This window comes from Trichogramma pretiosum, unplaced genomic scaffold, assembly GCF_000599845.2.
Source record: "Trichogramma pretiosum strain Unisexual culture from Peru unplaced genomic scaffold, Tpre_2.0 scaffold15, whole genome shotgun sequence".
Taxonomy (NCBI): domain Eukaryota; kingdom Metazoa; phylum Arthropoda; class Insecta; order Hymenoptera; family Trichogrammatidae; genus Trichogramma; species Trichogramma pretiosum.
Window position 1 is genome coordinate 1,506,405 of NW_019641686.1, and position 13,217 is coordinate 1,519,621.

Sequence of the window (13,217 nt, forward strand, 5' to 3'; positions counted from 1 at the left end):
GAATTCGTGTCAATCAAGAACATACGTACATGCAGCCGGTATATTAAAGGGAGAACTGACCAGCACGCGGCGCAGCACATTTTACAGGCAACTGCTCGATCCGCTGAATATAAAATATGGTCTCGATTTGTTTCTTGTCAAAGCTCGGGAGTGTCTTGTTAAATTATTCCATTTTAGACGTATTCTGCTTCGTTCGATTAATTCAAGACCTTCATTAATCCGTCTAATTGCACTTTCAGTGTGAAAAAGTTTCATCTTTAAAATATAATCGTCACGTTTTCTACACTTTCCGCTTACTCTGTCATAATATATAAAAAAGGATAGTCTGGCTAGAAAGATTGAAGAAAATATCAAAAATTGCCTTAGATCGTACGATAAAAACCTCTGTGCAAAAAGATTCGAGCGAGCTTGAATACAGATTAGAGAAAAGTGGCGCTTGTACACGTGATAGGCGCTATCGTCATCGGTATGCTACCGGAGCGTTTATACGTTGCTCCAACAGTTCAAGAGTCTTCGTCGTCAAATTATTGGAAGTTTCACTGCACTACTTTTTTTTGTCGGAGCTAAAATACCGCTGGACTTTAGCGTCGCAGCAAATGCCGAAGGCCTTCTATAGAATTTACGGAGCTGAGAACTCACGATCTCGGACGATGACGGTAGCCCGAGACGAGACTTTAATGCAAAATTACGAAGAAAACAGGCGAGGACGGAGGGAAAAAAGTGTAAACCATCGATAAGTTCGAGAAAAAGATCGAAAAAAGCGTGTTACATCTTACAAAGTGGCCGAGATTTTTAAATGTAATGTTACCTTGTATATTTTACACATTACAATTGAATGACGTATCTACGAATATCTCAATTCCAAATTGAAAGCCTGATGAGGACGAAACAATTTTGACGAAACTCTGCAATGATAAATAAATATTGACTGCGACTCTTCATTTGTCGCTGACTATGATCCTGCCTAAGCCAGATCTTCATAGCAATTGCTAGATCATCACGCATTTTATACAAAGTAACGGCAGCATTGTGAATACTATGAGGGAATTGTTTTTACGTATCAACGAATTCCGGAAAGGGTAAATTTAAAAATCATTCGATACCCTACCATAGATTTGGTTAGCTAAAACAAACATGTAATTTTTTTAGCTAAAATTACGAAATGGATTGTATGTTTCGATGAACTAAGTCTTTTGGTGGATCTAATAATTAAACATCTACACCTTGTGTACATTTACTTAAATATCTCACAAACAACTTGGATTTTATTCATTCAATAAAATGTTCTCACGGTGCATTAAAATTCCGTACAACGTTTTTGTAATGTTACATTTTATTTCTCTGTGAGTCTACAATCTAATTTTATTTTTGAAAATAAAAATTTCCAATTTAGTAAAGTTACTGTTTTTAAACTTAATGTAGCTACTTCGTGACACAAAATCTATAAATTGAAACGCAGTTTACTTCGTACTACTACCACTGCACTATCTTGAAGTACAGAACTTTTTCGTACGAATTTGAGAAAACACATTTTTATCGAAGCATTTGTGAGTGTTACAATCAATTCAAAAAACTCGAACACATGATAGTCTCCACACACACACGTGCATGCCTAAAATAAAACACTCGAGTTAAAATCACATCCAGACCTAGTTTTACATGCGGCATGCGAGTTTCGCATGGGACGACGAGATTGGAAGCGACGCTGCTGCAGCTTCTGTTGCTTCTCGCGTGCATGCATACGTGTATACGTTCATCTAATGGTCGGTAATGGAACCGCAATAGCGCTCGGCTTGATCGAATTACACCGTCGGTGTATAGAGCTACATCTAGCTGCGGCGCACGTGTACCTTTAAGTAGTTGAAGCAGCGACGCGGCGAGGTAAAAACAGCAGATCGTGTTTGCGTATTATACGTCTTACGTGTACACGAAATGCTTATTGGATTTAGTTTCAAGATTTTGATTATATGTATGCTACAATTAATTTAAAAGTAAATTTTAATAACGTAATTTTGAGACCGTAATAAGACACGAGGAAATATATTCGAGGTGATACAAATTTGGCGCTCATTACGTTGCGGTTCAGATGAGTACGCGCAGACGTCCAAAAATTTCTTGGGTCTACTGCTACACCGATGTGACCAGATATAAATTAGAAACACAGTTGAATTGGCAAGGCAAATTAAGATTCATTACGTAATTTTAACAGATTTTTAAAACTAAAACGTTTCACGTGGTACATTTATAAATCGAGCTTGTAGTGTTTTTTTACATTAAATAAATATTGCGCGTCCTGATCAGTATTATGTATAAAAACATAACTCAAGTAATAAAAGTACAGTCGGAATTTTTTACGATCCTTTCAACTTTTTGCAAAAAGATGCTAGTTCTGAGGAAAAAGGCTTTCATTAGAACTCGATGTAATAGATCGTATAGGGGTAATAAGTTATAGAAAATATCCCGTCTTTTCTGCTCTATGACGTCTTAAGGCATTAATACCTTATAGGTGAACGATGACGTTTACCAGAGCATATAAATCATTAAAGAAAAGAGCATTCGATCTTCTCTCCTAATCTAAGATGGATGACCTAGATGAAGCAAAATTGAAACATTCATTTTTTTATGTTCTCGAAACATATTTATTTTATTTCTTTTTTTTATGAAATTAAAATTAATTCGAAAAAATAAATACTTCAGATATTTTAATTAGAGACAAAACAAAATAAATAAAGTTAGAATAAACTTTTTTTTTAAATTTTCGAAAATGTATTTATAAATTTTAGCACTTACTTTATGGTATAAAATGTTACAGATGCTGCGAGTTGAAGTTCAATGCAATTGATCTGAAAATTAAATTTTGAATATTAAATTACGATAGAAACTCACTTCAACATTGATATAAACTTGATTACTCAATTTTTTTCTATCCAAGAGTAAAAAAATAGGTATTAATTTTAATTATAACAATAATTAATCATGCAAAGTTGCGCGGCTATAAAATTCATATTTTCCCTGCCAAACTATGTTTGACTAAGATTATCTTTGTAGTCTGTGTATATAGTATCTATGCAAAACTATGTCTTAAACTTCCTTGTTAGCCCTACACTTTTAAAATAGTTCACCTGTTAGTTGTTTGCAATTTGTCAAAGTATCAAGTTTCGAATTCATTAAAAATTTGTTAGGTGTATAGTTCAACGGTTACTTTTTTTATTTCTTAATCTATTAAACTATTTTTAGAGTAATAGTATATGCACGTGATGTAATTGGTACGCGTTGTATTTTTCAAGTGTGATTTAAAAGTAATTTCTTAAAATCAATAAAAGACACTGAAAACGGGTGGAGGAATTCGATACTACAAATTAATGACCTAACGACTGCGTTACGCTCAAATCGACTATTTTTAAGCTACTGCGCATGAGTTGTCGACCATAAACAAAATATACATGAGAATCACATTTGAGAGTAGAAAAAACAAAAGTTGCTGCTCCCCTGCTGCTGAATGACACCGTCGTTAAAATAGTCTACTAGATTTCACGTGGCTCGTAATGGCAAAATCTTCTTTTATGACACATCTTCAACGACAGCAGATTTTATCATACGTTTTATATTGCGTCATGGGCAATTTTTTTTTAGTTTTTTTTACTTCCATCTGTTTCAAAAATTGACGAAAAGCACGAAATTTTTATCCGTTAAATTGTGTATTTGCTTTCATGACATGAGTGACATTTGTGATGCGTCTGCTCTGAGAGCTTTGATATTATAATATTTTACATTTGAAGGTATACCCGTGTATTTCACCGGATCATAAAAGCTGATCGTACATACATTTTTATTGTGAAATTCGACACACTATTTCAGGCAATATAGACAATAGGTTATACAAAAATCGTATGGCGTTTTGGAACAATAAATTTCCATCATAATTTTTATATTAAAGTAAATAAATAAACCTTCCACGAGATGAGCGATTAAATGAATGCGTATTTTTCATTTACTAGTGTCAACGAAAATACATTGCTACGATCAAGACGCAAGTGCCATGGCTCAAGCCAAGTTGAATTCATTCGAATCAGTCAAGGTTCAGACTAGACCGTCGATGGATTTTTCAGCAAGGGTGGCATGATCTAGCTCAGCGCTGTAGGCTGACCGCTAAATTTCAGCGGGATTGCACCGTTACCATAACAGCAACAGCATCAGCGACACAAAAGACGAATCGTATTTTACGCATAAATATAGGTCATAATCTGGACGCGAGACGCAGGAAGGAATGGGCCCTTGGGCCTTGAGCGTGCCCCTCGTCGTAGCTTCCACTGTTGGACTGCTGCTAAATGCTTATGTGCTGCTCATTGTTCTTAGCCTTGGAAAGCAGGTACATAAAGTTGTTATCCCCTTTTTAGGCTATATAGTATGTTTGATGAATGAATGCCTGAATTCTATGAACGTCGCAAGTTTTAACTAGTGAATTTGGATGCAACACTTAATAATGAAAAATTTTAAAGTGCGCACGGTTTTGAATGAATTTTTTCGATGCACGCAATTTCGTTGGTCAATTTTTTTTAATGACTTTTCCGAATGTAAACGAATAGTTACAACTGAATTCTTACAATTTTCTCTCACAAATTCCAGTACGAGTAAAGTAAAAAAAGTTTTATTGTTAATAGGAAAAAATGTTCTATTGAAATTGAACGTCAAATTAAAGTCATCTACGTTTCCTTCTGTAAACAAGAAAAAAAATATAATCCCAAAGTTACTCCAACAAGTTTGGGATACTTTGTTATTATATACAGTGAAACTCCTCCGCGCGTGCAGATAGAAGATCGGAAAAATATTTCACACCGTCTTAACTTCCGCGCCAAGTATTTACTTTTTCATGTCTCTATACATGAGACTTGGCTAAATTTTTTTCTCGCTTTTTTATTTACGCGCAACTTTTCGCTCTGCATACATTTTGCTCCGGAGGTAATCAGAACAACAAGAGAGCATAATAGTTTTTGAACTTGCGAACAATGTGTGCCCCATAATGTCTCGTTTATGTATAGGGAGGAAACGTGTTATTCGAGAAAAAATGAGCTCAATTCTATTTCTTGTAAAAATTCTCGTCGGTCTGAAATTTTTTGGTATAATTTTTGAACGAAAAGTTTTCGATGAAAAAGAGTTTTAAAATTCGATATCTCTATTCTGTAAAAGTAAAATCATTTTTTTCACATTTTCATCGACTCCATGGTACAGACTCAGCAACAGCAGACGGGCAACACGTTGCTGCTCATTCATTTGGGAGCAGTCGAGGCGGCAGTCTGCCTGGTACTGTTAATTTTCTCAACTGGCACGTGGCCGGCGGCCGGCCCTGGCTGCGTTCTGCACGGATTTTTGCTCGCTTTGCTGCATCCTGTGGCTCTCTGGACTGTCACTGGACTCAATTGCGAGAGGTGATACAGCTAATGTATAATTCTCGTTCAATGATATATTATTTTTTATTTTTACGATTGACCTTGCATTGCAATTTTTCGAGTAAAAAATTGAAAAACGATGGTATCCACCGCAAAAAAGTACTTATTGCTTTGAAAAGATACAAAGCATATACTTCTATCAGAATAATCAGAATAAGCTTGTCGTTGCATGGAGCTTACTATAATCTGAAAAACTGATAGCTAATACCACAGATAAGCTTCATGTAGTCGCGTATAAACAATTTGCAGGCAAAGTACTTGAATCCATTAATCGTTTCGAGGATTTACGATAGCCTAGTACGCGTAAAACAAATATTTCAAAATAACAAAAAGGATTTCCAAGTGAGCTGATAGAGCTTGAGTTTGAATCGGTAAAAGACTTTGTTAATTGCAACACAATGAAAATGATTGATTTCCAAAAATAATAAATTAATCATATATTTATTCTTACTTTTTGTGAAAATTGAATATTGTAGAAACGAATAGGATTAAAATGCATCCATCCTAAAATATTGTTTACGTTTGACTTTTTGGCTATATCATTTTGAATTAAAGTTTTACAATCGTAAAAAAAAATCAAGTTGTTAATTCAGGATGATAATCGAAAACGAGTCGGAATTACACAATGAACAAACGTGCAGGTACTACGCCATATCAGCACCTCTGCACTACACGGCCCTGGTGTCGCCGCGGCGGGTAGCTCTCGGCCTGGCCATATCGTGGACCGGCGCTCTGCTGCTCTGCCTGCCGCCTTTCTCCGGTTTCGTGCCACCTTATCGCTACGTGCCCGGACTGGGCTGCTGCGCCCCGGACTTTGGCCAACCCGGCTGGGGCAGCGCCGGAGCCCTCTACGGCCTCGTCTATGCGCTTCTGGGCCTGCTGCTGCCTGCGCTCCTGGTCACGGTGTGCAATCTGCGCGTCCTCGGCATCGCGCGCTACCATCGCCACCGCATCGCCAGCGCCATTTACGAGGTGACCCTCTCGGCCCAGGTGACAATTACCCATCAGCGCAATCCGTTCTTCGTGCCGACGGTCACAGCCCCGGCTGCCGGTGGCCCGCCCAAGTTTCACAGCGCGGCGAGTACGGTGAGTACTGTGTAGCATATAAAATGCTCCGTTGGCTGTAGTCCAAGCTCCATTTATTCACGTGCAATAAAACGTCGGAAAAAGAACACGATCGTTTCTCGCACGTCGACTTCGATCCAAGATCCAAGTATTAACTGCACGCGGTTAAAGCTTCATCGACTTTATATTACGTGATCAAAGCCGTCGAGCAGATTTCGTCGGGAAGCATTATTTTTTTATAACGCACTTTTCAATTCGATTTATTCGGCGCATGCACGTCACGCGCACGTGTGTACAGCCTCTATAAAATTATACACCTTAAACGAATTTACTCGGAAGCGAAAAAAACAGCAAAATAACCAGAATAAATACATTGGACGTACAGGATCGCACGAGGCACGGTGCACTATATTTGCCGTTAGTGTAACAGCCACTCGACACATAAAAGGTGTTTGGATCGATCTTCATAAATAAATATGGCCTCGCTGCAGTTGTGTACATACACACACATACACACACTGTACATGTATATTTATGCCACCCTCGCGCGCGAAAACACATCTAACGCGCGCGTAATACGTGACAGACAATATATTCGTCCCATAATATACAACGGTGTAAATTGTATGCACAAGAGGAAATTTTGCTGGAGTCGTAAAAAAAGAAAAGAAGCGTATCGAGCTTAAATAACAATGCACTATTTAACTCGGATAGGTGTTACAACTCGTCGGCTCGCTCTACCTGCTCTACGTGCCCTACTGCGGCGCGATCCTCTGGGAGGTATGCAGCGGCGAGGCCGCAGCCAGCGCCGGGGGTCTAGCCGGCCTTCTGTTCCAAGGCCATCATTCATCGTCGTCCGCGTCGAATTTCCATCACTATTATCAGCAGCAGCAGCAGCAGCAGCAGCAGCAAGCGGTGCAGCACTTGGTGAGCGCCACGATCGGCGGAAGCGGGGCTGGTCGCGCGGCCGGTGGCGGTCCGTCGCCGAGACTCACGTCTTGGGCCTCGCTTCTGCTCGCCTGTTCGCCACCCATCAATGGCTTTCTCTACGGGCTCAAGTCGCAGCTGCTGCGCCGATCGGTACAAAATTACTGGAGAAAAAAGGCTACGCAATCGGAGCTCCAGCAGGTGAATTATTGTATATACTTGAAGCTCTACAAACTCGCGTCAACATGATTAATGAATCGGTCGTTAGTGAAGAAAAAGACGGGAAAATATTTAGATGATTAACCTTGTCAAATTTACGTCATTAATATACGTAAATTTTATCTGTACATACGATATTCACGGTCTCGAGATTCGACACTTTGGCAGTACACGAGGGTAATTGGTATGAGTCGAGCACATAACAATAATAAATGACATAACGACCGTCACATACGCATTTTATAATATTATTATTATAAATTAATGTTTATCAATATTGCTGCTTTTTATATCGGTCGAAAACTGCGCTTTTCTTCTATATATGATACGAATATGCGCATAAAATCAAAACATTTGATCTAAGCATCTATATAAGAGATTGAAATTAGTCACGCGTTAAATTTGTAACGCGAATCAATTTATTGCAGCAATTTTGTACACGCGACTGCGAAGATGAATGAAGCGGGACTGCAAGATTGATTTATTTACACACGCATTGCAGAACTTGTAAAAGCCGCTCAATATAGCGGGTCATGTACAGACAAATAGTTCATTAATCGAATCAACATGCGGATTTGAAATCCTTTGCTGCGGCATATCATATGTACATTCCGTAACTCAATCAAACTTGACGATGGCTTCGTAGCTTTGCAAATGTAAATATATGCGTGTCCACGGTGCAGGAGATCCAAGCGAGGACGCCGAGCGCCGCGGGCTCGCGTCGACCCTCGGCCAGCGGGCCGGCTGCGGCTGCGTCTACCTCGTTCTTCCCGTTCCCGCCGCTGCAGCGTCGACTGTCGGAAGCCCTCCTAGCACTGGGAAACTGTCGGGCCGCCGTCGGAGCTTTCGGCAGCGGTGGCGTCTTTCAACGAGGCAGACTGCAGACCGCCGCCTCCTGCAATACTCTACGAGTGCCAAACGCCGAGCTCGGTGAGTCTATACAGAATATACGTGCCCGTTGTGTGTGTGTGTGTGTCAGCTTATAAAGTACGAATCGATACAGTTGCCGAGCTATGTATTATATTTATGCATTATCTGCAAGCGGGGGTGTGACGAGTTTATTATGACGACACGAGCTTGATAGTCAATTAACATCGTATTTATATTTATACACAGACGAGCTTATATTATAGGCGCTTATACTACGTGCCGTATACGCGCTCATACACATACATTTTCTGTCTCTCTCGGTACATAGCGGCTCACGGCACGCTGCCTATTACCTATTACTCTTTAATGTCATTTTCCCAGTAATAAGTTTTGAGGCTGCGCACACCCTATTTTGAGCGCGAGCACGATGCTTCGGATGCGCGAGCTTCGACACATGAGACGCGCCGCCTAAACTTCGGTCTCAAGACTCATCGTCGCGCGGCGTCGAAAGTTGACTTATATATAGATGGTTCGTGCTTATTGCTCGACTTGCCATTATGCATGCAGTCGCTATTAATGGATTAGGCATTAGCCTCGGTTCACCCGATGACATTTTCCTATAAAACAAAAAACCGCACTCGAGCTCGGCGCGCGGATAATTGCGTTTATTATGTATCATCTACTAATTCGTCGTGTGCTTGATTAGAACTGAGAGCCGCGGCTGCTGCGTTCACAAATTTATATGTAATTCATGAACACGATGATGCATCGCCTATATATAGCGTGCGATTAATTGCGTCTGCGGCACGTTCGTGCGTTTTCGCGACCGACACACCCGCTGATTGGATTGGAATATATACGTGGAATTTCCATTTACATATACGTGTATGTGTACGATACATTTTGTCGAGAAAGATAAGGAGGAGGAGAGGATGGCGCGCGTGTCAAATCGCATACATAGGCAACAATTGGAATTGCGGCAAGCGCGCAAATCGACGAAAGAAAAATTCGAGCGATTCGTTCGGCGGCACACGAGAGAATCTTGAACATTTTTCGATGCATCGATATTTCTAATTAGAGAAATGCTTTTTCCGCACGTCCACGTCAATCACCAAATTCAATTTTGATTTATTTCAAGTTCTCCTTATGTCGAGCAGTTTTTGATGCAATTAAATTGTTTGTTGTTTTTTTTTTAAATAATCGTTTTATCAAACGATTGATCACGTATAAAAAGTAGTTATAAAAATAATCCGAACAAACTTTTTTAGCCATTTCTGTTGCGCTAAAAAAATTATATTTTCCATAAATTTGTTAAATAGTACGCATTGTTCTACTATAACTTTAAAAATTTTTACTTTTCTGTTTATATCATTTGCTTTGCATGTTACCCTTTGTTGCTTCTATTTCGTTTCAGCTGCATGCGTAAACACAATTATACGCTAACAGCTTGGAGAGCTTTTTCTTTACTACAAAAAGTTTTCTTAGCAGTTTTTGTTCTTTTGATTTCAAGGATATTATATGTAAAACTTTTTTCGTTTACAGTACCTTATGAATTTTCATTCCGTATAAGACATGATCTTGTCATTATAGTATTACTGGTCATGAACAATTTCAATCGATCGTGAGTTGACACAAATTTTGAAGTATTTCTAATGTTTGCCGCTTGGAATAGTATACTTTTATATTTTTGAACACACCCGATTAACTAGTTTTAAAATGTTCCGGTAATTAATATTTTTCGCAGCAAATTGATTTAAAAACTTTTGCTACAGGAAAGCTTTTATAATCTCAAGTTTTTTTATTATGATCCATAAATAAGCGATCGTAAAAGATTCGCATCGTAAAGAAGTTTGGTAAGGATAGTAAAAGTTAAAAATTCTCAGGATATTTTCATGCAAAACCATCTCAAATAATCTTCTAATATAATAATGTACATTGAGCTTTTTTTATTTTGCATGACATAAAACCTTAGACGAATTTGACGCTCGAAAAGTAGCTCGCTCACGCGAGAAAGAAAATGGAAACGTGCTTCTCTTTGTAAAAAGCATCAAATTATTCTAATATATCAATGAATATTAACTGGCAGATTCTCGCTTTCAGCGCAAAATATGTCCATTAAAACTTTTACAATTAAAACGATAATTTTCTTGCAATTCGCGCGAAAGTCGAAAGCGGCGTCCGTCCAGTGAGGTCGAGTGCAAGCGCCGCGAGCTTAATGATGGGTCCACACTACCGTAACGACTTTGGCTGCGGAGACGGCACAGGCACGATCGTCGCACCATCGCCGAAGCGCAGCCCGAGGATCATGATAACCCGAGCCTACAGCGAGGAGAGCCAAGACGGCGGCGGTGGAGGAGGCAGTCCTCTGCTAAGGCGCAATTTCGTCGCGCCCATCTCACTGCCACCTTGCGAAAGTGAGCTTTTTACAACAGTTTTACTATTTTCAGATTTTTCCCTTTCGCTATCTATCGAAATCTCGTATTGGAAAATATGATATCGTGTGGAACGTGCACGCCTATGTAAACGATATGATTCTCGGATATCAGTATATAATATACAGGCAAAGTGCAGTTAGGACCTGGTTTTAACTAGAATATACGCGTGCATTCGTAATTTCAAGGAAATTCAATCTTCCCTCGTTCAAAACGTTCGTTTGCTCATGTTCACCTCATAAAGGCCGTACGTGGAACAATTTGGCATTAAATTATTCGGTAATACCAATATATTGCAAAAAAAGTAATTTTACACAATTATTTAAATTCCTATTATAATAACAATTTATAATTTTGGAACAGTCGCGTGAGCGTCGTGAATATACGTCGAGCTCCAGATTTTATTTAGTGGTACAGTCAATAATTGAGTTTCCAAAGTTATGATAGGCTAGGAGAAGATTGAGTCGGCGAGCTTTAAGCTGCGTACTTTAATGCGAGCTCTTGAAAATATCCTCCAGCTATATGTATTATACTTCTGGCAATGCTTAGCGAAATTGCGGTCCAAAACAAATGACTTTCTAATGCCATACATTGTTAAATTTTATTTTATTTTTCGTATGAAAAAAAAGTCTTAATTTTGTTTTCCCTCTCAGGACGCAAGTGGCGTCAACGAGGTAACGATAACGACAACACCGGCGAGGTAAACAGCAGCAGTGGGGTTTGGACTACGGGTGTCCAGAGCACGAAACCGAGCGTACAACGCGGCTCGACGAACGGCTGCACCACGTCGCAGGCATCGTCGAACGCCTGGCCGGGTGGGGCTCGACGTTTCGTGCGAGTGCGAACGCTCGAGGAAGGCGCGGCCATATTTTCCGTGCTTCCCACGCGAGATTCTCTCGCTTGCCATGCCGACGAGCGTACGAGAAACAACAGCGAGAGCAGTGATACGACCACAGATACGACTACCTCGATTACCTTGGTTGCTAACCCTAACTTTAATGCCGTAAGCTCAGTTTCTTTTGCTTGCTTATTTTATTTTCCTGCAATAGCTATGAAAAATTTCCCGCAAATTTACTACATTTTTTCTAAAGTCAATGAATATGATCTAGATTTAGTGTATCGAGAGCTCTTTGGCGCAACAGCTGTTCGAGAGTATTGATCGATTGAACAGTTTAAAGCCAAGGTTGAGTGCACTTGAAATGCAGTTTTGAATACTTGAAAATGCTCAATCTTGAACAATTATGCAGTGGTCGTATGAGTCGAAATCATAATTAAAAAAATGTAACACACATTTTAATGCTTTGAGTCAACCAAATTTTCAGATTGTAAATTCCTGCATTAATTTTATTACTTGATTACGTTTGACACTTGTTGCAGGAATTCGAACAAGAATTCGCGGCTTGTTACGAGGACGCAATCAAGAGCGAGCTCGACGAAGGTGGGAAGGATGTGGACAAGGACTGCTCGACACCTGAAGCCGAGGAACAGCAAACTAGTCCTAATTTAAGTAATTGGAGCTACACCGACGACATGGAAAATTCCGGCCTAGACGATATGAGGGACTCGAATGACGAAGGATTGGTCATGCATCACATTGAAAGTATTCTAGGTAAAAATGGTTGTTCATTTATGAAAATGACATTTTATTATAAAAACGGGAGTGATTCACTTTGCGAAAATATGAGGCATTTCATGCGAAGTGTCCTAGCGCTTCGCCGCGCGGCCCAATTAAGAGAAATCACTCAGTTTCTAACTCACGTAAAAAGTATCAAAATATACTCAGAAAAAATAACTAACTAATGATTTCGATAGGAAATTTCCTCAGCTTTCCGATGGTGTGGTCAGATTTTCCGAAATTTTCCATTTTCCCCGGAAAAATTTGACATAAAGTTTAAAACGCAAATTTCCTAACTGTATGCAAGTTTTCAGAGTGTGCAATTGATTATTACTTAGTGAAACACAGCTGTGAACATCGGGCGCTCGGCCGCGCGGCGGTATGACGCCAGCTGCCGCGCCGTCAGCCATCGCGCGGCACCCACTGCCCTATTCTTGTGTATGACACGACTCTAATTTCTCTTTAAAAATTAAACAAATACATGATTTCGATGTATTTTTTTCTCAGCTTTCCAATGGCGAGGTCAAATTTTCCGAAATTTTCCATTTTCACCGGGAAAATCGTCGAGAACTCTATAAAACTGACTATCTCAAAAAGGACTGAATATTTTGAGTTATAAAGTTTATGTCAAGTTTTTCCGGA

The 13,217-nt window shown here is 39.5% G+C and overlaps 2 protein-coding genes across 3 annotated transcripts in view; one reads left to right on the forward strand and one right to left on the reverse strand.

The window, feature by feature from the left end:
- LOC106650117 (phytanoyl-CoA dioxygenase, peroxisomal-like) overlaps positions 1-13,217 on the reverse strand; it is a 60,024-nt gene that overhangs the window by 25,772 nt on the left and 21,035 nt on the right. For both annotated transcript variants that reach the window (XM_014367939.2, XM_014367938.2), the window contains one exon: positions 2,791-2,843. The gene's annotated coding sequence lies outside the window, so the exon portion shown is untranslated. The remainder of the gene's footprint in view (positions 1-2,790; positions 2,844-13,217) is intronic.
- LOC106650114 overlaps positions 1-13,217 on the forward strand; it is a 38,548-nt gene that overhangs the window by 23,642 nt on the left and 1,689 nt on the right. Inside the window, exons 2-9 of the mRNA XM_023461245.1 lie at positions 3,999-4,369; positions 5,230-5,426; positions 6,089-6,533; positions 7,227-7,640; positions 8,342-8,588; positions 10,694-10,942; positions 11,614-11,963; positions 12,338-12,569. Of these exons, the coding sequence (XP_023317013.1) occupies positions 4,268-4,369; positions 5,230-5,426; positions 6,089-6,533; positions 7,227-7,640; positions 8,342-8,588; positions 10,694-10,942; positions 11,614-11,963; positions 12,338-12,569 (2,236 nt within the window). The 5' untranslated portion in view covers positions 3,999-4,267. The remainder of the gene's footprint in view (positions 1-3,998; positions 4,370-5,229; positions 5,427-6,088; positions 6,534-7,226; positions 7,641-8,341; positions 8,589-10,693; positions 10,943-11,613; positions 11,964-12,337; positions 12,570-13,217) is intronic.